We start from the raw sequence: 27745 nt of genomic DNA on the forward strand, positions 1-27745 counted from the left end.
TAGCACAATATGGTGAAATTTAGATGAGCTATAGATTGAAATGCACGAGAAATTATTGATGGAAATGCTCTGAACGCAAAAATGCAATAAGTCAGGGCGATGAAAGGTGTGAGTTATAAGGGAGACAATCGTCGGAACTGCGCTCAAACGTCGTATCGGACCCATACGACCAATGGCAACACTGTATCCAAGGTACGATGGTGATTGATGAAAGTTAAAACACGTATGCCATAATCTACATCGTATAATTTAAAAGTTGCAGCTATGATGATGAGGTGCATCTACATGTCGTGCACGAAATGCATTGTTTGTAAACAAGAAAGTCGCACAGGCGCAGTTCCGGCGGTTTCATTTAATACGCCTCGATCCTAATCATGGAGATTGGGTGAGACCACAGTCGTTTGGTGGGCTATTCAGCTCTGGGACTATTCCAAGAATAGACGAGTGTACAGAAGCGTTCTGTACACTCGTCTATGGGGCGATAGTCCCAGAGCTGAATAGCCCACGAGGGACTGTGGTGAGACTAGTACCCTGGCTCCATGGCCAAATGTTAGTTTTCCGTTTTAATAGTTTGTTCTATCACTTTGCTGTTACAGCCGGATTATGTTGGGCCCAAATGTCGAAGGACGGGAGGTGTACTGGTTTGATGATATCCAACGTCACCCGTGAAGAATGTTGCAGTAACGGTGCGGTCGGCTTCGCCTGGTCGAAAGACGACGTGGCGGCAAGCACGCTGTTCAAGTGGACCATAGTAGAACGAGGTGGGCCGGGCGACTGTGCTCTCTGCCACGGTGAGTCATCGACTGGTGAGTAGTCACGTGATGGAAAATCATGACAACCAAGATCAATGGTGTGTGTTAGCGTGCTACTTCTACCCTCCGGTAATGTCAAAAATCCAAAATGTCAACTCTGCACTCACAGAACTAAACATATTTCATGTCACACCAAGTATGTTTACCTAACGCCTTGGGAAATGTAATACGCGTGTGTATGCAAGTTAATTTTAGAAATATGTGGAGTTTGGCACTTAAATATGCACGACGCACATCTTGGTATGGGTAACCAATGTTTCTCCATCGGTGACTACGCACAAGTTCTACACAGAGGCCTGTGTATAGAAAAATCACTTGTATTTCCCTATATTCGTAACAAATGTTTTCTACACGTGACCAGTCATGATAGTATAAATGCTCATATCTTTTACCAATATTCAGTTACACTTTTCTGCTTATGCACCGTTAAAAATGTCCTTTGTCAGGAAGTGTAAATCATCTTTCATGTAATGGATTTTAATCGTGTAGAGTCTGTCCGTTTGATAAATAAATTGGCAATAAGTTTTCTGGTCCCACGGAAGAATGAAGAATCGTTTATCCATACAAAAGCATGAACAGCATGAAGAATGAAGAAATTATCATGAAGCAAGCACTAAAGGAAATGAGGGGGGGGGGTGTGCAATGAGAATATGTATATATATATATATATATATATATATATATATATATATATATATATATATATATATATATATATATATATATATGTATATAATAAACACAATACTTCTTTGAATCCACTGCGACAATGTTGAGAGAACCAAAGTATTGAAACATTTGTATTCCTCAAAAATGTGTAACACTTGTTCTCATCGGCGGATTTCATGTGTTTCATTCACGTTCCATTTCTGTCCTATCTTTTCGCTGGCAGACACTTGTGACGGTGTGGATTGTGGTCCTGGCAAGACGTGCAAGATCAGCAGCAGGGGGAAACCACGCTGCGTGTGTTCTCCCAACTGTACGAACGTCCCCGAGGCGCAGTCTGCGGTAGCGATGGCAACTCCTACCAAAACGAATGTCGCATGAAGAAAGCTAGTTGCAGACAAGGCGTTGACATTCATGTGTCCTACCAGGGAGTCTGTCAAAGTATGTGAATGCTATCAATCATTACTGTTTCTTCAATGATGATGATGATGATGATGATGATGATGATGATGATGATGTTGGCGATGATGATAGTCGCTATGTGGCAGTAGTGATAATGTTGTCTTTAGTTAGGATCATGGTTGTCATGAGTGCAACAGTTATCATGCACGGAACTTTTCTTTGCTTTGAGCTTGAGGGCAACGGAAACAGCATAACGTCTGGTAGAAGTTTTTGTGTAAATTCAAGCAGCTTTTTATGTTGCAGACATTTTTCACGAAAATACCCACATTCTACCTTTTAACGATTGCCCGACGATTATTCATGCTATGTTTATGGGAATTTTAAAATCTCAATTTGCTACGTTTATTTTCGACAGCTTCATCTTGCGATGGTGTCGTCTGCACCGACGGCAAAAATTGCGTCGTCGACCAGAATAACCATCCTCACTGTGTTTCGTGCATGGTGGATTGTCCGTCCCCTGGGCCACTGGAAATGGTGTGTGGGGCTAACGGAATCACCTATGAAAGTCTGTGTCAGCTGAAAGTGGCTACCTGTTTGTTGGGAAGAAGTATTGGGGTAGCTTACGACGGTGAATGTCAAGGTAAGTTTTAAAACTCGAAGAGGAGACACGGAGCTCAATGTGACAAAAAAAGTTTTCTCTGAAGGTCATAGACCCGTAATAAATAAAATAAATATAAAATATAGACCCGTTTTAAATTTTACATTTGGGATCCTGTAAATATTTTTAAAGTAAACATCGGTGCCTTCTTCGTTTTAGGACATGGTAAAAAAAAATTTAAAACAATACGGGTTTCCCATTTTAACTGTCTTTTTTGGACCTAAGGTGTACAGTTACAAATGAGTAGAAAGCATCAAGCGATTTATGCACAACGTTGAGATATTTCAAATGAGACCGACGCCATTGTCTTACTCTTGCAAATACAGCATCTTGTTTAAAACATTCATTTATTATTAAATTCAAGTAATAACTAAAATGCAAATGTCAACAATAAATTAGACACTGCAAAGGTTCATGTCTGTTGACTAGCTGAATACTGGATATTCCAACGTGATAATTTGGTCAGAAACAGTAACTCTATCACAAGGGGAAAAAAATATTATAATTGAAAATATAATAAAACGTAAAAAGTAAATATTTATACGCTCTCACAGCTCATGCGCACCGTTCTCTTTACAGGGTCACAGTCTTGCGAGACCCTCAGTTGTGTTCAAGGGAAAGAATGCTTGGTAACGCCAGACACCGGTGCGCCTCGATGCATGAGGTGCGATTTGCCGGACTGTGTCCACAGCGAGCTACCGTTCGGAACGGAAGTTTGCGGAACTGATAACCGCACATACACGAGCTGGTGCGAAATGCGAAGAAACGCATGTCATCTGGGAATCGTCATAGATACCAACTATTTTGGATCGTGTCGCGGTATGTATCCATGTATTCTCGTTTAATTTACTGCAAATTTAGCTGTTATGGCATTCTGGATGAAAGACGTTTGCTTACTTGCACCTGTACGTCTGATTCAGCCAATCATTAAATTTTACACCTGTATGCATGCAACATCGATAGCCGAAGACATTTAGTGAGTTAATTCCCCGTCCACTTAGCTACCTTAAAGGTATACAGTCACCTGTAATCTAAATGTGCCCATATATAGTCAAAGGGGCGTTCCTTGGTATTTAAAATACCCATGTGAGGGCGCTGTTTTTAAAAAAGCGGCCACCCGCTTAAAATCTGTGATTGGTTAGATTTTCTCTTTCCATGGTAACTGTGGCAAAATTGAAACAGCTGACAGTATACCTTTAACTTCTAATGTCTACACACTACCGTTATATTCACAATTCAAAACTCGACGAAAATTGACCTTTCCGTCTATCATTTATCCGATATACTGTTCTCGGTATTTTTCAACACAATCCATGAAGCATGCTAATATCGTTTAGAAAATGACATTTTAAAATGTTTGGGAAAATGTCAATTGGCGAGGGCATGCATACCTGTGGACATGAAGGTATTGATTTGTGCGTTTGTGTACGCCAAATATTTAATGCCAAATGCTCGCACACGTTCAAGTGGGTGCCGTACATCGCAAATCTACATAACTATTGCTTGGATATACACGTGCATAACCTGGCTTTGAGCAAAATTATTTGTTGAACTGTCTATTTATTGTGCTGTGTGTGCATTAATCCCAGTCGGAACCAAGTTGAAATCCTTAAGCTCCTCGAAGCATTTATTAAGAAACCTATTCTTGTACTACTTACCTACCCATGCTTTTTTCAAAATCGGATTTCGTTTTTGCCACCCAGCTGTTTCTGACCGAACGAATCGCACCAAATCGTCGGAAACACGCAATTCACACGATTTAAAAGATAGAACTGATCCATTAATTCTCATGAACGAATTTGATTTTTGCCTATTTTTGGTCAGTTTCTGGCGTTTAAGTGTTCTTAATAACGTGTTGACCACTTTGTGCTATGCTTTACAAGAGAAGTAGTAGGTATGCGCCAGTGCGCGATTTCGACCCGTTCTGCGAACTACATCAGCACAAGCGACCAAACGACTTGCATTGGTGCATGGGCATTAAGAATTGCGGACCCTAGAGAAAGTAAACAAAATTGTCGCCAAATTGCACGGTGATTTGATGCGAGGGATAAGGGTTGTCATAGTATCACTGAAACAGCGATCATTAGTTAATGATATTAAACTACTTTCCGGATGGGCCCATGTTTTTTCATGTGTTCGATCTACTGAATTGGACGGATTTTAAGTATATTTGAGTTAATCTATCTTTCTTGCACACGCATACTTGCAGCTGCCGGCCAGTACGAGCCAACGTCCAACGAAATAACGGGTCAACACCGACTTCAGTCTCCCAGGGATGATTCACAAGAGGGTGTGACACAGGGCGCTGATTGGTCAGCCGATCGCGACGTCTTCCCTTTTGATTGGCCGGAAGCCAGCGATTACAGTGAAATCGAAGAGGTTGAATTGCCTCCAGGATTTTTACTCAGTGAATACATCGAGACGCTTCCAGAGAAAATGCAATACACATCACTAGAGGAACTTGAACAATTAATTCGGAACTCATAACAAACACACGTTTTTTTTAGATAAGCCATTATGTTGAAATGTTGATGCTTTGTATAATTTGTGTGTAATATATGTTTTTATATTCTTCTGTTTTGCGACTTTTACAATATCGCTTAGTCATAAACGGAAAAAGAATTTATTTATCTTTGATGATGACTGCAGAAGTATCAGTTAACCGCAGAAAGCATTGACTGGAAAATATGTAAGGCTTTATGAGACGAAAACAGTTTGGCTATTTCAGACGAAAGAGGGCGCGCTTCAACACGTACTACCTCGATACTTGCTCTCTAATTTTTTATTCCAGTTGATGGCAAAAATGTTCTTTTCATACGTTATTTGTATGGTCTATCATCTTTCGATTGTTTTATTATTTATAAACGTCCTTTCTCCCGCTTTGTTGAAAGATACTTCTTTACTATTTATAAATGACAGGATTCAACTAGCGTAACTTTCTTTGAATTGTAAAAAAGTTTTTAGAGTCTGCTTGAGTCGGAAAGTTGGCACCTCTGAGTTGGGGTTGTTGCTTTTTTAGAATAAGTTTACCCAGCAGCTCAATAGAGAATTTTAAATGCTACTGAAGCAGCATTGATTTGATATTATTTATAGAACACAAACGGTTTGTTGGCGTTTAATTTTGGCGAATTTTTGTTCTCAATGGTGATTAGTGTTCATGTCTCCGAAAAGTTGGAGGTATTCGAACAAAACTGTCACGGCACAAACCGACAATCTATGGTGCAAAAACCTGAACTTTTGTGCTTGAAAAGATGACGATACAGGAATTGATAATACAGTCGTGCATCCGAGGGGGTGTTGTTTGCACTCTGCCCCACGCATCTTCTGATCTCGTCGCCACGAGGGAACGAATGAACCAGAAGGTGCATGGGGCAACTTCACAAAGACATCTTTTACACTTTTAAAATCCCTGTTAAACTCTTTGAGCGCCAAAGTCAATTTTTGTCTGATACTCCAGTCAAATTTTCTCAGATTTTTGCTAAAATTTTGATAAAAAACTGTAGCTATTGAAATAAATGCGATGTCTACTTGCTTCAAAATTAAAAAAATACAGAAAAATTCATCAAAATTGGTAAAATGTTGCACTAAATTTTTTGGCGGGAAAATTTACAGCATTCAAAGGGTTAAGTTACATGTACATGGGTTGGGTACTCCGTACGCATCCTCTGGTAAACTGTTCTCGGTTTTGGCCGTAGCTTTAGGCGCGAAGCAGACATACTTAAATCACAGTATATGTATAGTCACGGTTTGTTTTTGACTGATCTTGTTTATCGAAATATAAAAAACCTATTTATATAGATATATGAATATATGCTTTTTTACTCGAAAAAATGACAATTTTGGAAGCTTAGAGAGTAATTAATAAACTTTTGCATAAAAACTCTACTGCCTGTGTCGTCAATCTTGGATGACCTACGGGTTCCTAGAGCCTCTGTATAGTAGATTATCTGTTCATATCCACTGTATAGACTGAGCTTAATGATATGATGCGCGTGTTTTTCAGATTTGATATTTGTTTAACTCTGAGAATCGGAGTTGTAACATGTGTGTGATGATGCTTTGTCTGTGATTTGGGAGTTCCAGTATTGATAATCCGTCGTGTCAGGGCGACTCTACCGAACTGCTGGATGCAGGGTGTACGATGATCGAAGGCGCCACCTTTGAAGTTTCAAATCGGACAATCATTTCATCGTAGTATTTGCTTGTAGAAGATGAGTACATTGTTAGAAACCTTGAATATGCCTATTGAATGACTACCTGGTAAAACACAATTAGGAAATGAAAAACTCATATTACCCCTATGACGGTCCTTCCAAAGAAAAATAGCGTCAAACTTTGAACTTTGATACCAACAGTGATGCTTGGCTTGCAGTGAGCTTGGATTAAAACACATTTTGCAAAATCGTTGTCTGGTTGAATCACAGACAGTGTTCGTATCAAATGACTGACTAGGATGATTGTAAGAGTTGCTGTAGTATAAAAACAATATCCATAGATTTACCCACATAGTAAATCCCCCAGTACCGAAACTAAACAAGTCGTTGGGAAAATTGTGCATTATCAAATATGTAACATGACCGATACTGCCAGAAGGAGCTGTACTGTATGATCCATGTATTTCCGGAATTTAATCGGATTTGTAGCTTTTTCGACACAGAACAAAAACAACATCACCATCCAAACATGTCCGCCTTGTAAAGTATGGTACAAAGCTAACAGAAAGTTCGCACACAATATAGAATGGTCATTGGTCAGTTTATCACATCGACTTTCTGTTATTTTTTCAAGGTAAGCATAGAGCGTCCAAAGTTCCATGAAAATGTACTTTGGCGGCAATGTTTCTAGGGAATTGCAGCCAACTTCAAAATTATAGACATGTCTCATTCACACTCGTTTTTTTTCGTGTTCAGGGAAATAACAAGAATACATACAATTTTCAGTGAGAAAAAAATATGACATATGCTTAGATTTAAACCAAAGTATTGAAAATATTATGAAAAGGCCCCGCTATGGAGATTCATCAGGTCATACACAGAGGTTTGCAGACAAAACAAAAACCGACACGGTTACAAAGATACGTTGTCAAACAAATGTCAGAATTTTGTATATCTCCTCAGGGACAAGGAAGAGAGACCACAACAAGATCTGACTTCTGAGAGAGAGAGGTACAGCGGTACTGCTTTAAACACGTACATTTGAGATAACTGAAAACACCAAAATGTACATCATATGGATCGATTTATGCCGTCAAATTTATCTCCACGCCGTAGCTATATTCTAAGGGCTAGGACAAAACGACATATTGAGTGCTCGCATAATTGCATATAAAACGATTTGGATAACATAAGCTTGTTCACACAACGGTCTTACTCCCCCCCCCCCCCAAAAAAAAAAGAAAACACACAAAACAAACAAAAGGCCTATAACTGTTAATATGTTCATTTTACTCGAAGGTTCAACACGTACTTCCGACAAACATTTATCTGACGGTGAGGAAACATCCCCTTGCGATTTCATACAAAGAACACCTGTCAAATTTGAGCCACACTTATCGCCTCAGCTTTCTTGTAAAACAAGATCCCGTTGTCACTTAGCGAGTTTCTGTCCTGAGTACAGCAATACCCAGGAGGCACGTGACGAAACTACTCGAAGTCTTTTAGGGACTGGTCAGTTTCTTCGGCCGGGGGGGGGAGGGGCCGGTGGATTATTTTTTGCCGACGTCAAAAAGTGGCTGACCCCTATTCAAAATTTTGAAAACAGGGTGACCCCCCTATTCCAAATTTTGAAAACAGGGTGAACCCCCCCCCCCGCACGCGACAACTGTAATATGTAATAATATAATACTGTAATATATATATATATATATATATATATATATATATATATATATATATATATATATATATATATATATATATATGTAAATATATATGTTATATTTTACATACATTTATATTTTAAGTCATTCTGTGTTTTAATGAAATTGTTGGCATGTCAGTTGTAAGATAGGAATTTCAAAGTGTCAATCTTAAAGTTTGAATACAGTACATTTTGAATGAGCTGTGAATGTATTTCACACTTTCTATGCTTAACCAGATGTCCTGAACTGTTGTACAGAAATGGATGTCAATCATTAATATCAAACAGGAAAAAGCAGTAAATCAAAAACTTTGATGGGTGTTAAGACTTGCCAGCCATCCAATTAAATCTCCTGAGGAACAATAGAGAGGCATTTTAGCCAAATCTGATGTGTGCAGAGTCTGAGATGACCTTTTCTTTTAAAATTGATATTTGTGCATTTGGCTTTCTCATACTGAATTCTCATAGAGAGAACAGAAAAGTATCAGGAATTTGTCATGCTTTTCATATGAAATGCAGATTTCATAATAGTACACTTTCACTTAGCAAACATATCTCTGATTTATTAAAGTATGGCGCCCGAAGGGCGCGGAGAAAAATATGAAACATCCTGATATCTCTGATATGTATAGTATGTCTTGTATATTAAAGTAATGCACAGGAAGGGTGTGCTGACAAATGTCTGATGTATTAAAGTAATGCGCTCTAAGAGCACGCTGAAAAATATTGAACATACACATATCTCTGATATATGTATGCCTGATATGTTAAAGTTGGGCGTGCTGAAAAATATGTCTGATTATTAAAGTTACGCGCCCGAAGGGCGCGCCGAAAAATGCAACTGGATGAAATTTGTGGCTGACACGATGCATTTTAGGCAATGATGAGCCTGTGTCGAAATTCAAAAACACACTGACCCCCCCTATTGGGCATTTCAAAAACATGGTGACCCCCCCCCCCCTATCACCAAAGTCAAAAACAGGGTGACCCCCCCATGAATCCACCGCCCCCCCCCAGGCCGAAGAAACTGACCAGTCCCTTACCTACTTTCTTTTAAAATCACTGCTCAGTTCTCCCACTTTTACATTTCATTCAGTATTTAGCGGCAACCCGAAAACATTTAGGAAAGGGCATTCGTATTTGTCATTTACTTGTCAAATGAGGCTGTGTCGGCGGGTTCCATCATACACCCTCTAGGGTCTATAGTTCCATGGTCACCGATTGATGGCGTACTATATCCTGCGTATAGGTGCAAAGGTAGGAGCGGAGCGAGCAGTGAAATTTAAATATTAAAGTGAGCATATATCAGAGAAAAGTGACAGCATGCTAAATTTGGCTGAATACATTCTCTACAATTTATTATAGAAATATAATGTTGTGTCTTCATTACTTGATCAATAATTATATCATCCACTTGTATGTCGATAAATTTAAAAGCAATTCATTTTTTTAGAAATCTACACCGAAAGGGAAAAACAGCAACTGAATCTTCGTGAGCTCTATGCTTCTTCGAAGTTTGAATTTTGAAGTAAAGTTATATGAGCGTAAAATCAACAGACTAGATGTAGTGCAAAGAGATCTGTAACAAAAAGTAAATCAAGTTTCATATATATTCCTTTTCTTCGCAAGATCTACCCACAACATATGCTTTTATGTAGAAAATGGCAACATCTGTGACTTTGGGTATCTTCCATCCTAAAATGGACAATAGTTGTGGCTTCCATATTACTTTTACTTCCTTTGTTCTGTAAAACAATGACCTTGTCTTGTTCTTCTCGAAGACTGATATTCGGACTCTTGAACTCATACAATATTCTTTTGGCCTACCACTCGTGGGACTTGTTTTGAAGTCTATGGAATAAATGAAGTTTTCACAGGCTTAGTTTTGTGAAAATCGGGAACTTTATTTTCCCATAGAGATAAGGGAGCTTTCAGTAATTACAGGGGGGTGGGCCGGGGGAATTTCGCGAACACCTGTACCGTAAAATGTGACCCTCCCCCCTATCCTCCTGTCTAAAATGTGACCCTCCCCCTTGTCCAACATTCTAAAACTTGACCCCCCCCCCTCAACCACTACGGTATTCTCCCCGGGAATAACTAAAACAGTATCAGCTAATTTACATAACAATTGGTTCAATTGTTATGTTAGGGACAAATTACAGAGGGGAGGGCTGGTGTTTTTGGAGGGACAGTCGCAATTTATCACGCAAGAATTTTTGAAGAGATATGGTATTTCATAAAGTTTAGGGAGGGTCATCATATTTTGTGCAACTATAAGAAGGCAAGATGTAGCTGATTTAGTGCTTCATCCAAAAATATCAAATCATAATACATGGAGTCTATCAGGCAAATTATTGACAATTTACCCCCACAAAACATGCTATATCTGTATTTTATATATGTTTGATAATGTATTTAAATGTACTTTGCTTGAATAGGGGAGTAAAATGAACATTTGTGTACAAGAAATTGATTTCTAAATTTCATCTAAAAAGTTGGTTCACTGACTATCCACGTGTTTATGATGAAATTATGAAAAGTTTTTTTCCAATACAAAAATAGGTAAATCTTTGCATTTGTGTACTCTTGATTATTGATATTAATTTTCTTGATTAGACTAGAGTGGTTAAAAGTCTATGGTTGTGTAAGAAATTTGATTTTGGAATTTCACCAAAATGTCATTCAATAGACTATGCATTGGGCTCTATGATGATATTATGAATATTTTTTTTCAGTACAAAATTAGATAAATCTGTTCATTTATGTATGCTTGATTATTAAAATTATTGTTCTTGATAAGACTAGAGTGGTTAAGAGTCTATGGTTGTATAAGAAATTTGATTTTGGAATCTCACCAAAATGTCAATTCACTATGCATTGCGGTCTATAAGTGTGTGCGTATTTTGTTGGTGATTTCCTATTCAGGAATTATCACACGGACAATCAAAGTTTTGGCCATAATATCAGCTTCTGTCAAAAGTGACCCTCCCCCCAAGATAGGTTGATAAAAAGTGACCCTCCCCCTTGAACTGTTTTCTAAAAAGTGTCCCTCCCCCCAATTCCCCCGGCCCACCCCTCTGTAATTACTGAAGGCTCCCTAACACAGGATTGGCGGCCATTTGAATTTTAAATATCGGTAAATCTTGGGTTATATGTTTCCCTGGTACCTAGTTTGCACGCCCCCCGCCAAGAGAATGATTGAAAGATTCCATTAAAAAGGTTTGAGCAAAAGTTTAAATCTTTTACTTTCAAGGCGCATACTTCTCTCATTGTGTTCTGTTAAAACGCTTGTATATACAAAATTAATGACCCCCTTGTAATAGATTAAAAAGGACGCCCCCCCCCGTTTTTAAATTGTTAAACAAATACAGCCATTCCCTTGTCACAATACCTGGAAGCTGCGCGCAAACATCCCTTCCGAAGAAGTTTTTTTATTGTACAAGTAAAGCAAATGAAACACTGTGTTACAGAATAGTCTAAAAACATCTCAGAATGCTTTTCCAACTGAAGTCATTCACTGTGACGTTTACAATTCTTGATGAAATTCACGAATTACGCCTGAATAAAGAAAGAAAATTTGTGATTGTCGGGAAGAATCAGAAAAATACGGTTTTCAGTCGACTTTTCGCCAAGTTAACCTTTGACTTCATGAATTTCTCGCCCATCTACAGATTTCCGGTATAGTGATTTGGTTTTGACGTCACCCTTTACTAAACCATTGTTTTCTAAGTCTACGATATTGACTTTCTTCATTTTCCCCATCTATATCTCTCTTTCGCAATTTCCCCCACTGTTAAATCCATTCATTTCTTTCATCATTTTGAGATGTCTGTTTTTTTTTCCATAGTAGAGAATAGTGCCTTTGTTCTTTATGTGATCGCATTTACTACAGGGAAACCAGGATGAATAAACAAACAAACAAACAAAACCACAAGCCAAAACAAACAAACAAACAAATAAAGAACCAACCAACTAATAAAACAACACAAACAAATAAGTAATAAACAATAAATAAACAAATAGTCGACAAAACCCGAATGAATGAAAACAAATAATGAGTAAATGAATAAATATATGAATAAATAAATATAAATAAAAACGATGGATAAGAATTGAAATAATTGACCGAACAGCACATTCACCATATTCAATTACTACGTTGGTGTCACTTTAGTGGGTAGTAAAATTAGTTAATTAAAATTAATAAGTTGCATGTGTTGTTCGGTGAATTATTTCAATTCTTATTCAATTTATATTTATTTATTTATTTATTTATTTGGGTTTTTGTCGGTTATTTATTTATTTGTTATTATTACTTACTTGTTGTTTTGTTTGATTGGTCGTTGTTTATCATTTTTACTGTTTTTGTTTGTTTTGTTTTGTTTGTTTGTTTGTTTACCCTGGCTTCCCTGTGATTGTACATGAACCACAGACTTCACCCAGAAGATTGTGCCTTGATGTCGGCAGTTTCACTTGCGGGAGTCCTGGTATACTTCCGCTTATTCAACATATCCAAATACACAATTGGGATTCGGTGTTGATGACTTTGAAAGCAACATGGAGGTATTCTTGTTCACTTGATAGTGTTTGTCAAATTTCCCGATGACAACAAACCCAACAGAAATCCTGCGATTCAAGTCACCAGTATCTCACCGAAGATCCGAGTTGCGCCCTCAACGTTGACATTTACTTGAACTTAAAATTCAAGATGGCGTCGCTGCTGTCGGCTTCAGTTAGAAGTTGCTCTTGCCTTTTGCGTTCTGCCACACCATGCAGGTAACGTTCAGTTGCATAAATCGATTACAGATTGATTTTGGTACTTTGTCATGGATTTACGTCGTACCTATTTATCTTTTCCACTCATGTGACCATCAATTTTGATATGGAGAGCGAGATTGGGTAGAAGCCGCTCGGGCCTACATATTAACCCAAAAGTTCATGGTTTGATCTGTGGTACGTCCATGGTTTTATCACGGTTTCTCTACCCCACAGTAACCGTGGTTTGATACACCGCAGCATGATATGGTTTGATACACGGCGAAATTTTTTGTAACAGAAAGTGCAAGAAACGGGGATTTAGATGGGCACCTTCACAAACTGTGCAGTACCTGATAGCAATCATTACCTTATGCCAGGCTGCTATATCAGATCCCCTTGAAAACCGATGCAATCATTGAGGATGTGTGCACTGGAAATTGTGTTTGACATTTGTTCCAAAACTTCATACATGTACAAAGATATGGGAAGTGTTTCATTCAAGATGCTATGGCAAGAGAGATTGTGTCCCCTCCCCCCGTTCTCCTTGCTACAAATACAGAGGTTTAGATCTATTTGAAGAGGATTTACCAATTTTGTGATTTTATGTGTATTTATCAAAAAAGTGCCATAATGAGGTGTAGTCCCATCACAGGAACTATAAATTCCCCCTTCACCGTTTGATTCTGAAATAGATCCTCAGATTATGCACAGAAATTAATCTATTAATATTATATGTCACATACATGTCACTAAAGTTTGCATTGGTTTTGTCCCTGAACTAGAGCACTGAAATGAAGGGTGTCAAAAAATTTGTTGGTATGTATGTTGTTTAGTGTTCCAACAGCAGAAAAGTGTATCATATATGTACTGAGGAAAATGTGTGTGTTTGTTCTCTTACTTTTTCTTCTTCTCCTCTCAGGACTTTAGTTTTGTCGGTTGCACGCTATGTGGAAGAAAACCCAGAAGCAAAGGCTTTGGAAGAAGTGAAGGAAACTGTACCAGTGAGTATAGAATTCATTGTTTTTAGGATTTCATAACTGAGATTATGGCTGGGATTGAGATTTGCAGATAACATACAGTAGGTACCACGAAACATTCAAAGTTAGCATCATTGCTGTCATTTACATACTTCATGATGATGTAGATCTTGAAAATTCATTGCTGAATACTTGGTTTCATGCTAGTTTTCTGAAACCTAGTGTCTCAAAATATCAATAAATGCTCTTTGGTGTGAAACAAATATGAAAATAAATTTCGCTGCTCTGCTTGTCTGGTTTCCAGTGAATTCATCACCCTGGCAGACTGGCTAACCTGTCAATTCACCATTACAACACACCAGTCTATAATTATGCCGTATATATGCATGTATCCTGTTGTTGTGTTTACACTGACATTGCTCATAAAATCAGTGAAATTATACTAATTTCCATGAAGTGAATATGAACATTAATTGGAATATATTTGACCACTGTATCTCCAGGTTGATATGACTCCAGTGGGTGTAATATCAGGGGTTCCAGAGGAACACTTAACCACCAGGACAGCCAGGATTTTTGTGCCGGCCATGAATGCCATGCAGTCGGGCAGCAACAACACACACCAATGGGCGATTGAATTTGAAACCAGAGAAAGATGGGAGAATCCATTGATGGGATGGTCGTCAAGGTAAGGGGTCATGTCAAAATCAAAGTGGCTGCCATCATGTGTGAACTGCTTTGAAATGTTGCATGATCACTCGCGATGCCAGTTCAAACCAATGAATATATTTCTGAGTTTGTACAAACATTCATCAAACCAAGTGGACTTTCCATCTGGTTATAGGAAATTTTCACCCTGCTGTGCATAGTGTTTTCTTCTTCAGATTAGCCATTTCATTGTTTTATCTCAGAGATACTAGATGGACCGTTGAAGCTGTACATGGCACTAGCCGTATGTGGTCAAAGAATATTGTAAGTCTTTGCAAATGGTCTGCCTGTAAACTCTTTTGACTCGAGTTTTCAGTGCCAGTATTGAAGGAAGTCAATTGGTCATTGACATGAGAAACAGTGTAAATAGACAATGTGTGGACAGACCATAATAATCTAGATATACATTGTCCACAGCTTGTGAAAACTTACCACGGATGATGGAGTCCAGAAGTTCCAAATAGAAGCATATATGATTTATGGTGCATGACCATATTCAGTCTTGCGAATTCAGACAAAGAACTGCATGTACAGACAATCCCCAACAAGATCAGTAAATGTAGATCTTTAATGAAGAGTTAGTTGTGAAACTCTTTTAGATGTAGATATGAATGTTTCCATTGCCTGTTGTTTGTTTAAGCATGTATAACCTTTACTTGCCAGACATTATCTCTTTCCCATCTTCCAAGTCAGTAAAAAGCAGTATTGCACCAAAACTAAATGTATTTTCACCCACTTAGCCTGGTATGTTATAGCAGCTTTAGTCTGTAAAAAACATGTTTACAGTATCTCTGTCTTCAGGGACCTTCTAATCTTCAAGTCTTTGTTAAAATGCATCATATGGGACATGTTTTGCTTCACTAGTGTTAACAAACTAGACCTGATCGTGAAATATGAACTTGGGAAGTAAAGGGATAAGCATGTAAGTAAAGTAAAGTAAGCCTTTATTGAAATCGTATCCCAGTTGGATCTTGATCATAAAGTACAATAAAGGTTTTACTAAAACAACAATGAAAGAGTATATATACATATATATAATATATATATATATATATATATATATATATATATATATATATATATATATATATATATATATATATATATATATATATATATTATATATAATATATATATATATATATATATATATATAATATATATATATATATGAGGTCAACATATTACAGGTTCATAAATAGTTTACTTTGTTTTTTTCATTTTTCTTTTTCTGAGTTTAAAAACATGTATGTATGTATTTTCCCAATTCACATAATGATGCTTTATCTGTCCTTGAAAAGATGCTTACAAGGTCTTGTGTGCCTCTGAATGTATGTATATGTACCATGCATTATCATGTGAATGAGACTTCATCAGTTTACCCTCTAAGTGTAAGTGACATGCCACTGATTCAACAAAATTCTTTTTCGCTCAACAAAATTATACGTATTACATGTTCTTGTAACTTGTAATATATATCGACACACAAAAATTTTCAGATATATCTTAACTTTCTCAAAGACTTAAGAATGTCACAATACTTGAGGGTACAGTGCGCCACGTCGTCTATTGTCCTGACTGTGCATACAGTTAGTTCATCAGTAGACAGGTTTTATATTCACATTTTGACCTTGACTTCAATGAGGGGGGTGGATGTGTGGGACACAACACAATGAGCTATAGATGTGCTGGTATTTAGCTTCTATTCATGATGAAACCAATTCCGTCGTCTTTGCAGAATGGCAATATAAAACAAAAATTTTTTTCTCACTCATTCCTGTAGTGCTGACCCGTTATCAAACGTGATGGTAAGATTCAACAGCAAAGAAGATGCAGTCAGATTTGCTGAAAAACACGGTGAGATATGTACAGTGTGCCTTCTCTTAGTACTTTCTTTTACAATATCTCTTGCTCCAAAACACTCTCAGAATACCATGGGTTTCCCTCCAGTGATTACTGTCAACTGATGCATGGTCAGTATGTATTTCTCATGTGGAGGTGAATTTGGTGAATGTTTCTGTCGTGATGATGACATCTCAAAAAATATGAGAAATTTGAAAATGCAATTTCGATAGGAATAAGGCATCCATATCAAGACTGTTGATGGGCATTGAATAGGTAACTTATCAAATAAGTTGCAAGTTTACGAAAAAATTGAGTGTTTTTTCAACAGAGTTGAGTCTGATAACTGTATACTGCACCCTCGTCGGTCCAAAAAGGATTAAATGTCTGCCTTTGTATCCCAGTCTTATGTGAGCAAGTGATTTTGTCTGTAATACATTGTACATCTGTGAGATCTCCCTTGTGTATTTACATTATGTGAAATGACAGTCAAACCATAGTGTTTCATGATCTTGTTACAGAGTGTAGGTCATGTAATTTCATAGGACAATGCTCAACTTAGCGAGACAAAGGGTCTCTCTTTTTGGACCTTTTTGCAACATCAAGAAAATATTGAATACTTGCACGAAGTTACACTCAGTGTACACAATGGTGACTGTACACAACCGCAGCAGTGTCAAAATGACCCCTTTGCAGAATGCAATGAATGATTTTGTTTGTGACCTCTAGACAAAAATGGATTTTTCCTCTTCTGACCTGTTTTCCTATGACAATTAAACATCGATACAATGCAAGGAAAAGCTTCTATATCCTTGTCTAGTGCCTAATATGAAAGGCACTGCCAGGTAATACTTCATTATAAAAGCTTACATGAGATTCATACTTTATGTAACAATGTATGCTCAACCATGCATGGTAGCACTTGTCCAGGGATCATGATTTTTTGATACAGACAGTAAATGTTTCACTAAATGTTAAATCTTGTCTGGCTGCAAGCACAGTTTAGGTTGTGCACAGTTGACCAGTATTTCAACATGTTTCAATTATTCAAACAACGCAATTGCAAACTACTTTTTCACATCAAAACAAAGTTCTTGAGAAAAAATAAACAAAAAAAAAGTGACTTTGTTTCTATAAATGTGAACCCTTTCGCCACGTTGGTTAGGCCAATAGCTCTTCTTTTCCATGGTGAGTATGGACCTCTGTTGAGGAAAACCAGAGGTGAAAGGTCAGTGATGATGATAGAAATGCAATACTTCGTTGTAAAAACTGTTTTCTCTTATTTCTCTTCTTGCAGGATGGAGATATGAAATAGAGGAAAAACGTACTCCCAGGATGAGACCCAAGTCATATGGTGCAAACTTCTCATGGGACAAGAGAACCAGAACCTCATCAAAATAATTTTCTGAAATTGCAAAATAGAGACTGTAAGATATGGACTGTTTGTGAATGAGATATTTTATGTGAAAACAGTTAGAATTATGGTGTGATAGTTTGTTTTGCAACTTTGCAGCCAGGAAGAAAGTGTTTTGCCAATCAAAATCCTGAGAAAACGCTACGACCTTTATGCATAAGTTTCCAAAAGATATTTTAGTCGTCACTGCATTGATAAAATCAGTACATGTAATTGCTAAAGGTGCATGCAAAAACACGACTCAAAGCTTCAACAACCAGTACCTGAGATGTGCTTGGTCGTTCTTTGTACGTGTTATTTATACAATGTGTGAATGCAAAACACATGGAACAAAGCTTCAACAACTGATTCCTGTAATGTGCTTGGTATTTCTTTGTAAATAAAGTGATCACCAACTTGCATTTTCATGACCCCTGTGTGACCTTTACATCCTGGCATATTTTTAGCTCCGCTGTCAATGACGCAGAGCTTATCAAATAGGCTGATTTTCCGTCGTCATCCGTCATCGTCATCAGTCGGTCTGTCTGTCGGTCGTCCGTCAACAATTGCCTTCTCCTCTGAAACCGCAAGTCCGATTGCTTTGAAATTTCATGTGCAGTTCACTTGGGGTGACCTCACTTAAGTTTGTTCAAATCACGGTGAAATTTACATATTTGTATTTTTTGGGCAATTTTTGTCAGTTTTGGTCAAGAAATGTTTAAAAATCTTCTTCAAAACTACAGGTCAGATAGCTGGCCGTTGAAATAAGTTATCAAAGATTTCCACCTTCTTCCCAACAGGTGTGTCAAAATAGTTATTCTCAGCATAAACACAGCGAGCTATATCGGCTGTTAGGTGCTTGTTTTGGTATGGATCTGCCATTTCAAATTCAAAGTCTGCAATAGTCAACCATACTATTCAATGTTTGGACAACTACTTGAACAAAGAAGTTCGTGATAGTCTGCTTGAGCGATCGATTGTCCGCGTGATCTATCGATCACGTACTCGTTGCTCTGCCCTCTACTTCAACCTAGGGGAGAACCATTTGATTGGTGGGGGGGGGGAGGAAAGAGCTATGTCAGCAATTTTGTTCTCGCCTCGGGTCACGTGCCACTGGTTAACAACTGCACATCGAAAAATTTACCAGTAGTATTCTATGAGAGCACAGGACAGATGACAAGAAATAAGCAGACAGAGATTGTGTAAAACGAAGGATTGTCTCAATGAATTCTTTATTGAAAGTAAATAGTAAAAAAAAACTGTGAAAAAACTACCAGAGTATCGTGTGGAAGTGCAAGAGGCTGAAGGGGAGAGTGCGAGATGTCCCCCCCACTCGTATCAAAAATGTTGAAACCTAGATGTGTGCAGTGATCATGCAAGTCTGGCACAATCTGAGAGGTGTTTCAATTTGTTTTTAGCTACTATAGACTATAGTCTATAGAAGCTATTGGGATGGGTATCCGTCCGTCGTCAGTCTGTATGTATGTATGTATGTATGTATGTATGTCCGTTTGTGAGGCGTCCGTCCACTCAAATATCTTGAGAACCGCAGTACTTACTGATTTGATATTTGTTGTGTAGATGAAAAATATGATTTTGAGAAACTATTTTTTTTTTATTTTTTGATATTGTTGAAAATAGGCAAATTAATGCCAAAAAAGGTGTTTTTGGTAAAAAATCTTCTTCTTCATAACCGCTGGTCAGACAGCTTTGTTATTTGGTATACAGGTCCCTGGGGATAACCCAACTTAGATTTGTTCAAATTGTGGTGAATATGCAAATGTGTATTTTTAAGGAATTTTTTTGTCATTTTTGGTCAAAGTTTGACTTACATTGTATGTAATTCTTGTACTGTATAAACCCTATCAATTCACCCAGATAAAATAATTAATATGATTTTAAATAATTGAATTAATTAGGAAATCATCAAAGCCAAAATAATTTTAGTGTGGCATTATCAGAAAGTTCAACTTTTTTTGACAGTTCATAGTGAATTGAGGATTAAAACATGTAAAGGCAACTTTCCTGAATCCCAACTTTGATATATTCTGAACCACCATTTATGTTATCTAAAAGAAATTGCTCATAATAGTTTGTCATGATAGGTCGGTCAAATAAATAGAGATAGAGAAAGTTCTAATTTCCATTTATAAAATAGAGTGGTCAATTAAAAGAGTGGTCAAAGTGATAGGGTTTTTATGGTAAGCTGGGCTGTAAGATTCCTCATGTGCTATTTATAGCAATTATGCAATCTGTGTAACAGTGCAATGAAAGTGTAACATGATTCCTTATAATGCTTTTGATGACCTTGAACTTCTAAGTTTCAAACATTTGTCTCTTCTGTGTGCTTTCTCTGATTACCTACAGTCTCAACTTATTCAACAGAACTTACTTACAATGTTAATTTGAAAGTTAAAATGTGCTTGGTTAATAGGATGAAACTACTGATATTAAAAGATAACCAGCTCAAGATTCTTTATAACCTGACAGATATGCTGTTTTTTATGACGTAAATCTTGATTTAAGCAAGTCTTGTTTACTTTAATTAGAATGTAATTAACTCTCGTTTATTTGCTATTATAGACTAATATAGTCTGATGAAATATGCAAATCTGTATTTTTACGGAATTTTTTCCATTTTTGGTCAGGCCATCCTGAAATGAGCTATCAAAGATATCCACCTTCTTCATCAATACATGTGTCACAAAAGGTTATTCTCTACATAACACAGCAGAGCTCTGTCAACTGTTGAGTCGCTTGTTTTTTCAAAACCGCTGGTCAGACAGCTTTAATATTTGGTGTACATGTCCCTAGGATGACCTTAGTGAGATAATTTCATACAGTCAGGAAATACTTAATTTTGTATCCATGTCTATAGTAGCTTCAGGGACTTTGGCCCTATGTTTACTAGATAAAACTACAGTATTTGAAAATTACATAGGATACTCCAGGGGAGCTTGAGAGGGTTTGTCCCCTGTCGCATTGAAAATTTTGAGAAATTGATGTGTACAATGGTGCATTCTGTGGTGTTTCAATTTGTATTGCACAAAGACTGTTAGAAAATGGCATTGGACACTAATATTTTTATCATATTTTTGCATGATCAGTGTTTGCGTAACAATAGTCAACAATTCAACATTGAAGACATTGGACTTCCTCATGTATTTTGAAAACGCTACCGAAAGTGGTGCACCTCCAGAGGATGAGAGTCAGACTTCCCAAATTTTGTGAGGATGTTTTTACTTCGGTCTACTATGATCGAATATTTTTTCTCAAGACACTACTGGATCATTTTTTTATTCTTCTTCTTCACCCGCCGACAGTTTTTTCCCCCCAAATCCTCCATTCATCCCTAGAAATCAAATGTTTCTCCCCTTAGATAACCTAACTATAGTTCGAACAGACGATCGATCGAGCAGACCAGATCGGGCATTCTTGGGCTGGTACAGTAGGTTAAATCTGGTAACCACGTACACCTGCTAGTAACCATGTACCAGCCTAAGAATGAGAAAAAAATACAGAGGAAAAAGGCTCACTGGTAAAAAAAAAAAATCCTGACGAAATAACTCGTTGGAAACTTTCAAACAACTGCACTGGTCGTGAAAAGAAACATTGAACACAGAAATCAAGAAATTAAAGGTATACAGTCACCTGTAATCTAAATATGCCCATATATGGTCAAAGGGGCGTTCCTTGGTATCCAAAATGCCCATGTGAAGGCGCTGTTTTTAAAAAGCGGCCACCCGCTTAAAATCTGTGATTGGTTAGATTTTCTCTTTCCATGGTAACTGTGGCAAAATTGGAACAGGTGACAGTATACCTTTAACTGAAGAATCATGTAGAGTATATACCACATTACGCATGCGTAATGGAAGTCAAGCCCACCTCTCAAACGACGTTCAAAACAACATCTACCACCAAAGTTTAGTTGTACCCACAGTTGCGAGTGTAGTGATACATAGCGGCCGCCGCGTAGTATGCATAGAATAATGCATACTACGCGGCGGCCGCTATGTATCACTACACTCGCAACTGTGGTTGTACCGGTCTTGTAGCGTGCTCCTATCTAAGGGAGCGTTCAGTTTTTACGGCTTGGGGGGGGGGCGGCAAAATCTTGTCGCCGGTGTTCAAAAAAATATAGACCCCCCCCTGCATTTTTTTGTGAAAAAAAGATGACCCCCCCCCCCTTTGTCAGACGAAAAAAATTGATGACCCCCCCCCCCCTGAAAAATAACCAAAACCCATATGTCAAATTTACCCGCATGGTTTGGATTTGAAGTCCGGTACGCGGCGCACTTTATTCGTGTAGCAGAGATGCCAGTGCACAAACTTCTCAGCCACATCCATTGAAACGCCTGTTAATTAGGACGACTGTAAGGCAATTTTTAACTTCATTTCCATATACAACTCATGTCCAGGACATTGTATAAAGTAAACTTTATGGAGTGGTTCGCCAAAGGCAGCCCTCCGGTTAAGAGGGTCATGGGCCATTACGTAAAGTCAACTTTATTCTAGTGGGCCACCAAAGGTGGCACGCCGGTAAAGAGGGTCGATCATGGCTATTGCATTAAGTAGACTTTACTGGACAGGGCCGCTGAAGGTGCGGCCATTACCATTATTCAGTGCGTGATCCCAGGGGTCCCTCAAAAATGTTTCTAATACAAGCCACGGCTTCAATTGGGAATTTTACGGTAAGATTGCCGTGGGGTATTACATAAAGTCAATTTATTGTAGTGGGCCGCCGCAGGCGGCCCGCCGGTAAAGAGGGTCGATCATGGCCATTGCATGAAGTAAACCTTATTGGAGTATATCGTCTGTAATGTTTGAGACTAAATCAAGAACGATAATAGTAATTTCACCACTAAATGCCATCATAGAACAAAAGAGTCAGAGACTTAAAACTAAAAGTCATTCTAGTCTTACAAAAGTGCCCAATTGCACTTGAGTCCTGAACGATAATCAGTATTTATGCCAAATTCATCAAGCTGCAGTATGATATTATGCATAAAAATGTTGTATTTCTGTTAGTGTATTTCTATCAAGTGGAGATGAAATGAGGGACCGAAGTGAATTTACTTCAATATCCTAGTATATTTTCAAATCAAATCCTGAACAAGGATTATATATGCTAATTAGATTATGAATTTAAATGAGTTCATAAATAAAATGATCTTCCTGCACTGCTTTGTAGTGTAGGAGAACCCTGCCATTTTACTGTTATACTATTGCATGATTTGAAGGTTTTCCTAAAATATTTGAACTTTTTCTATGTAACTGGCCCATATTTAGAGGTTTTTTATGAAAAGTGACCATGTTTAAAGACATTTTGGTGAAAAAGTGACTCATTCTGGTACCATACTGGTATTGCCTTGAGATTAGCAGACTATTATGCAAAAATTCTATCCTTTTAACTAGTGTGCCACATTGATATGCCCTATTTTTCATTTCTCTCAATTGTTTTACTTTAGGTGACACATTACAGACTTCTGACCAGAGAGATGAACTTGTCAAATTAATTCAGTCAACCAGTGACAGAATACTCCAGGATTATCAAAATGATTTACTTTCTGTGGATGGTAAGTAATCATTAGTCTCAATGGATGAAATGGGGAATTTGTTCAGATGACTTTGTCTGCTTCAAAAATATGCAAAAGAGCAAAAAAAAAACCAAAACAGTGAAAATGGTCAAAAAATAAAAACTCAGGAACACTACTATTCTTTGACATTTGGCATACATGTACCTTGCGGCACAAGGTTAAAGTCAGACATATCCATATTGTGATGAAATCTGCAATTGCAAGTGTTTAATTAATTTTTTGGTTATTTTTTGTAATATTTTAAAATGTAACAACTTAGCCGGCTATTGAACCACTCTTTTTTGGGAGTGGAGATTTAGCCGAGTGGTTCTGTCTGTGGCCTCTCAGCTAGGCGACTGATGCCATATGTTGTGGGTTCGAATCCGATTGAAAACTATCCGAATTTGATACTTAACTCTTTGAACACCAAGGTCAATTTTTGTCACCTTTATAAAATAATTCTGGTAAATTTTTTCAGTTTTTGCCAAAATTTTGATTAAAAACTGTAGCAAATAAAATATGATGTCTATGTGGTCCAAAATTATCCAAAAAATTACAATAAATTTCCAAAAAACTGGTAACATGTTGTACTAAAATTTTGGCGTGAAAAAATTGTGGCTCTCAAAGGGTTAAGTCATCCTGTCAGAAACTGCTCTGCCAATGGCCTTCAAATTGATATTAGAAGTTCCTGGCGATGAAGTGAGTAAGCTTGTAAAACAATAGGGTGAAATTTTGAAGTCAGGGTTTCGGGATGAAAATAAATACTTATATTATTAAAATCAAAACAGTCTGGTGGATGCGATACTCAGAACAAGCAACAAAGCACTGGCAACCAGCATCATACTATAGTATAAGCAGTCATCGCCATTGATGTGAGCAACAGTAAATCTCCAGCATTCTCGTGAGCTAGAGCATGTTTTCCGCTCCACAGACCTACACAAAAATCTTACAGGTAGCCCCAAGCTGTTGCCTTAAAGAGGCCTGATCAGAGGTTTACGACGGTGATCTTCAGACTTGATGGCAAGTTCTGAGGATTATTGTGTTGCGGACAGCTTTATTGTACAGCACGCGTTAAAATAGCCAGGTTCATGAACTGACCAATACCACTTCACCATCATTTCCGTGTATGGTTTCCAGGTTCATTGATCATTTCGCAGGGAAAGTGTCATATACAATGACTTGCTTTTTGTAATTTTTCATTTTCTTTGTAATTATCGAAGTATATGGGCCACAGTGAGAGCCAACTAATGATTGAATTTAAGTCAATACCAGAATTTGGTTGTTCCTACACTTATCGATCACCTCTAAACCTGTCCTTGGAATTGTGTCTCAACTTCAGTTTTATTGACGCTATATTTTTTCTCTCCTCAGCTGTATCACTTATTATCCATACCCTGATTCAAGATGGCCATATGATATTTCAATGTTCATCACAACGAAACAGCCCAGGAGATACGAATCATGATGCTTTTGGAGCAGAAATACGTCATAAGAATATGCATATGTATTTATGCAAACAATGTGGAATAAGGTGTACAAATTCTAGTGAACTGGAAGAACACGTCAGAATACACAGGGGTGAATGGCCATTTGAATGCAAAGAATGTGGTAAAACATTTACACGTAAAATCTCACTGAAGAATCATAAGAGAATTCACTCGGGTGAAAGACCATTTCGATGCACAGAATGTAGCAACACATACACATGCCAGAGCAGTCTGACGGCTCACATGATAACCCATTCGGCTGAAAGACCATTTGGATGCGAAGAATGTGGTAACACATACGTAACTCAAGGCCGTCTGAAGAAGCACATGAAAATCCATGCCACTGAAAGACCGTTTGGATGCAAAGAATGTAGTAAAGCATTTAAACATAAAAACATACTGAAGAATCATATGAGAATCCATACAGGTGAAAAGCCATTTGTATGCAAAGAATGTGACAAAAGATTCACACATCAACCCACGCTGAAGAATCATATGAGAACCCACACAGGTGAAAGACCATTTGTATGCAAAGAATGCGGTAAAAGATTTAAGCGTATTACGACACTTAAGACTCACATATTATCCCACACAGATGAGAAACCATATGGATGCAAAGAATGTGGCAAAGCATACAAAAGTCAACACAGTTTGAAGAATCACCAGGAAAGTCACTCAGCTGGAAGACCATTTGGATGCAAAGTGTGTGGTGAAACATTCAGCCAACTTGCACTTAAAGATCACTTACTATTCCACACAGGTGAAGTGCCATTCAAATACAAAGAATGTGACATGACATGCAGAAATCAAGACAGTTTGAAAGGTCGCCAGGGAAGCAGAAAAAGGCCCTTTGTATGCAAAGAATGCGGTAAAACATTTAGACAGCTGGCCACAATCATGAGTCACATAAGAATCCACACAGGGGAAAGACCATTTTTATGTGAAAAGTGTGGAAACACGTTCACAAGGCAAGACTGTTTTAGGAGACACATGAGAATCCATTCTGGTGATTTGAGTGCAAGGAATGTGGTAAAACATATAGACAAAGAGCCACATTGAGGAATCATATAAGAATCCACACAGATTGAAAACCATTACAATGCAAATAATGCGGTAGAAGATAGGCATATCAAGAAACACTGAAGAGACATATGGGAATCCATACTTGAGGACAATTTGAATGCAAAGAATGTGGTAAAAGATATGCATATCAAGCCACACTGAAGACTCACATGAGAATCCACACTCGAGGAGGACAACTTGAATGCAGAGAATGCAGCAAAACATTTCAAAGCCAAGCTGTACTTATTAATGACATACGAACCCACACAGATCAAAGGCCATTTGAATGCAAAGAATTTGGTGAAGGATTTAGACAGAGAGCCACACTTGCATGTCACATAAGAATCCACACCGGTGAAAGGCCATATGAATGCAGTGAATGTGAAAAAAACATACACACGTCAAAGCCATCTGAAGAAACTCATCAGAATCCTTACAGGAGAAAAAACATTCAGCTGTGTCATGAGTGTGTCAAACATTCAATCTTATTGGGAATCATTTGTATGATGTAGCTCTGCCTTCATACTCCCCTCTTAATGATGCAAATTATGGATTGGGTGTGTCGTTAATTAGACAAATCTTTCTCAGATCCTCATGATTATTCCTTTTATAATGTATATATGAACTTGTGGTATCAATAAAGATCAGGACTTAATTTGGTCATTCATTGACATAACACAGAGTTGTCTCTGGCCATTCTGTGTCTCTCGACCTGAACCTATTACTTGTACCCCACACAATCTTCACATCCAAGACCAGATATGAACTGAAAATGCTTACGTGTTTCATTATTATTGCAGTTATGTGTAAATTTGAACCTTTGGCACATGTTTGCAACTTCATCGAAAGTATGATGATCAACATAACGAACAATATTCACCGCCCATTAATTCTAAAAGATCATGAAGTATACAAATATGTAATTAGCAAGAATAAAAATACCTCCTTTGACTGCTGTCATTGTACCACCACTCAATAATGTTAAATCATAGTATCTTCAATGTACATACCAAGTTTGGTCAATTTTGATCCAGTCAAATCAAATTTGCATATTTAATGAACTTTCCTAATTAGGGATATTTATCTTATTTGACTCGATCAAAATCGACCAAAGTTGGTATGTATATTAAAGATACTATGATTTTTCATTATTGAAAGTCATTAAGCGTTTTAACTGCAGCCAATTCCTAATTTACATATTTAATGAACTTTGCTAACTAGAGATATATATTTAATTTGACTGGACCAAAGTTGATGAAACTTGCTTCATGTATTGAAGCTACTATGATACCATATTTTTGAAAGTCATTAAACATTTTTACTTCAGCCAATTCCCAATTTGCATATTTAATAAACTTTCCTAATTAGGGATATATCTGAATTAACTTGATTGTAGTTGTTGAAACTTGCTATATACATCAAAGATACTGTGATATAATATTATTGAAAATCAAAAAAACATTTTTACTTCAGCCAATTCCTAATTTGCATATTAAATGGTTTTTCATAATTAGGGATATTTATCTTAATTGACTTGATCAAAAT

The 27745-nt window shown here is 37.4% G+C and overlaps 3 protein-coding genes across 3 annotated transcripts in view; all 3 read left to right on the forward strand.

The window, feature by feature from the left end:
- Positions 1 to 6337, forward strand: part of LOC139122195 (follistatin-A-like) — a 29677-nt gene extending 23340 nt beyond the window's left edge. Inside the window, 6 exon segments of the mRNA XM_070687615.1 lie at positions 597 to 791; positions 1705 to 1806; positions 1809 to 1919; positions 2296 to 2520; positions 3118 to 3357; positions 4748 to 6337. Coding sequence (XP_070543716.1) covers positions 597 to 791; positions 1705 to 1806; positions 1809 to 1919; positions 2296 to 2520; positions 3118 to 3357; positions 4748 to 5025 — 1151 coding nt within the window. The 3' untranslated portion in view covers positions 5026 to 6337.
- Positions 6338 to 13091: 6754 nt separating this feature from the next.
- On the forward strand, positions 13092 to 18497 carry LOC139121371 (NADH dehydrogenase [ubiquinone] iron-sulfur protein 4, mitochondrial-like). Its single transcript, XM_070686195.1, has 5 exons — positions 13092 to 13173; positions 14075 to 14156; positions 14636 to 14820; positions 16624 to 16697; positions 17980 to 18497. The coding sequence occupies exons 1-5, from the start codon at positions 13106 to 13108 to the stop codon at positions 18081 to 18083; spliced, it is 513 nt and encodes a 170-aa protein (XP_070542296.1). The 5' UTR covers positions 13092 to 13105; the 3' UTR covers positions 18084 to 18497.
- Positions 18498 to 23546: 5049 nt separating this feature from the next.
- Positions 23547 to 26335, forward strand: LOC139121370 (gastrula zinc finger protein XlCGF26.1-like). Its single transcript, XM_070686193.1, has 2 exons — positions 23547 to 23651; positions 25023 to 26335. The coding sequence occupies exon 2, from the start codon at positions 25064 to 25066 to the stop codon at positions 26195 to 26197; it is 1134 nt and encodes a 377-aa protein (XP_070542294.1). The 5' UTR covers positions 23547 to 23651; positions 25023 to 25063; the 3' UTR covers positions 26198 to 26335.
- Positions 26336 to 27745: the final 1410 nt, after the last annotated feature.

Source organism: Ptychodera flava, chromosome 21, assembly GCF_041260155.1.
Source record: "Ptychodera flava strain L36383 chromosome 21, AS_Pfla_20210202, whole genome shotgun sequence".
NCBI lineage: Eukaryota > Metazoa > Hemichordata > Enteropneusta > Ptychoderidae > Ptychodera > Ptychodera flava.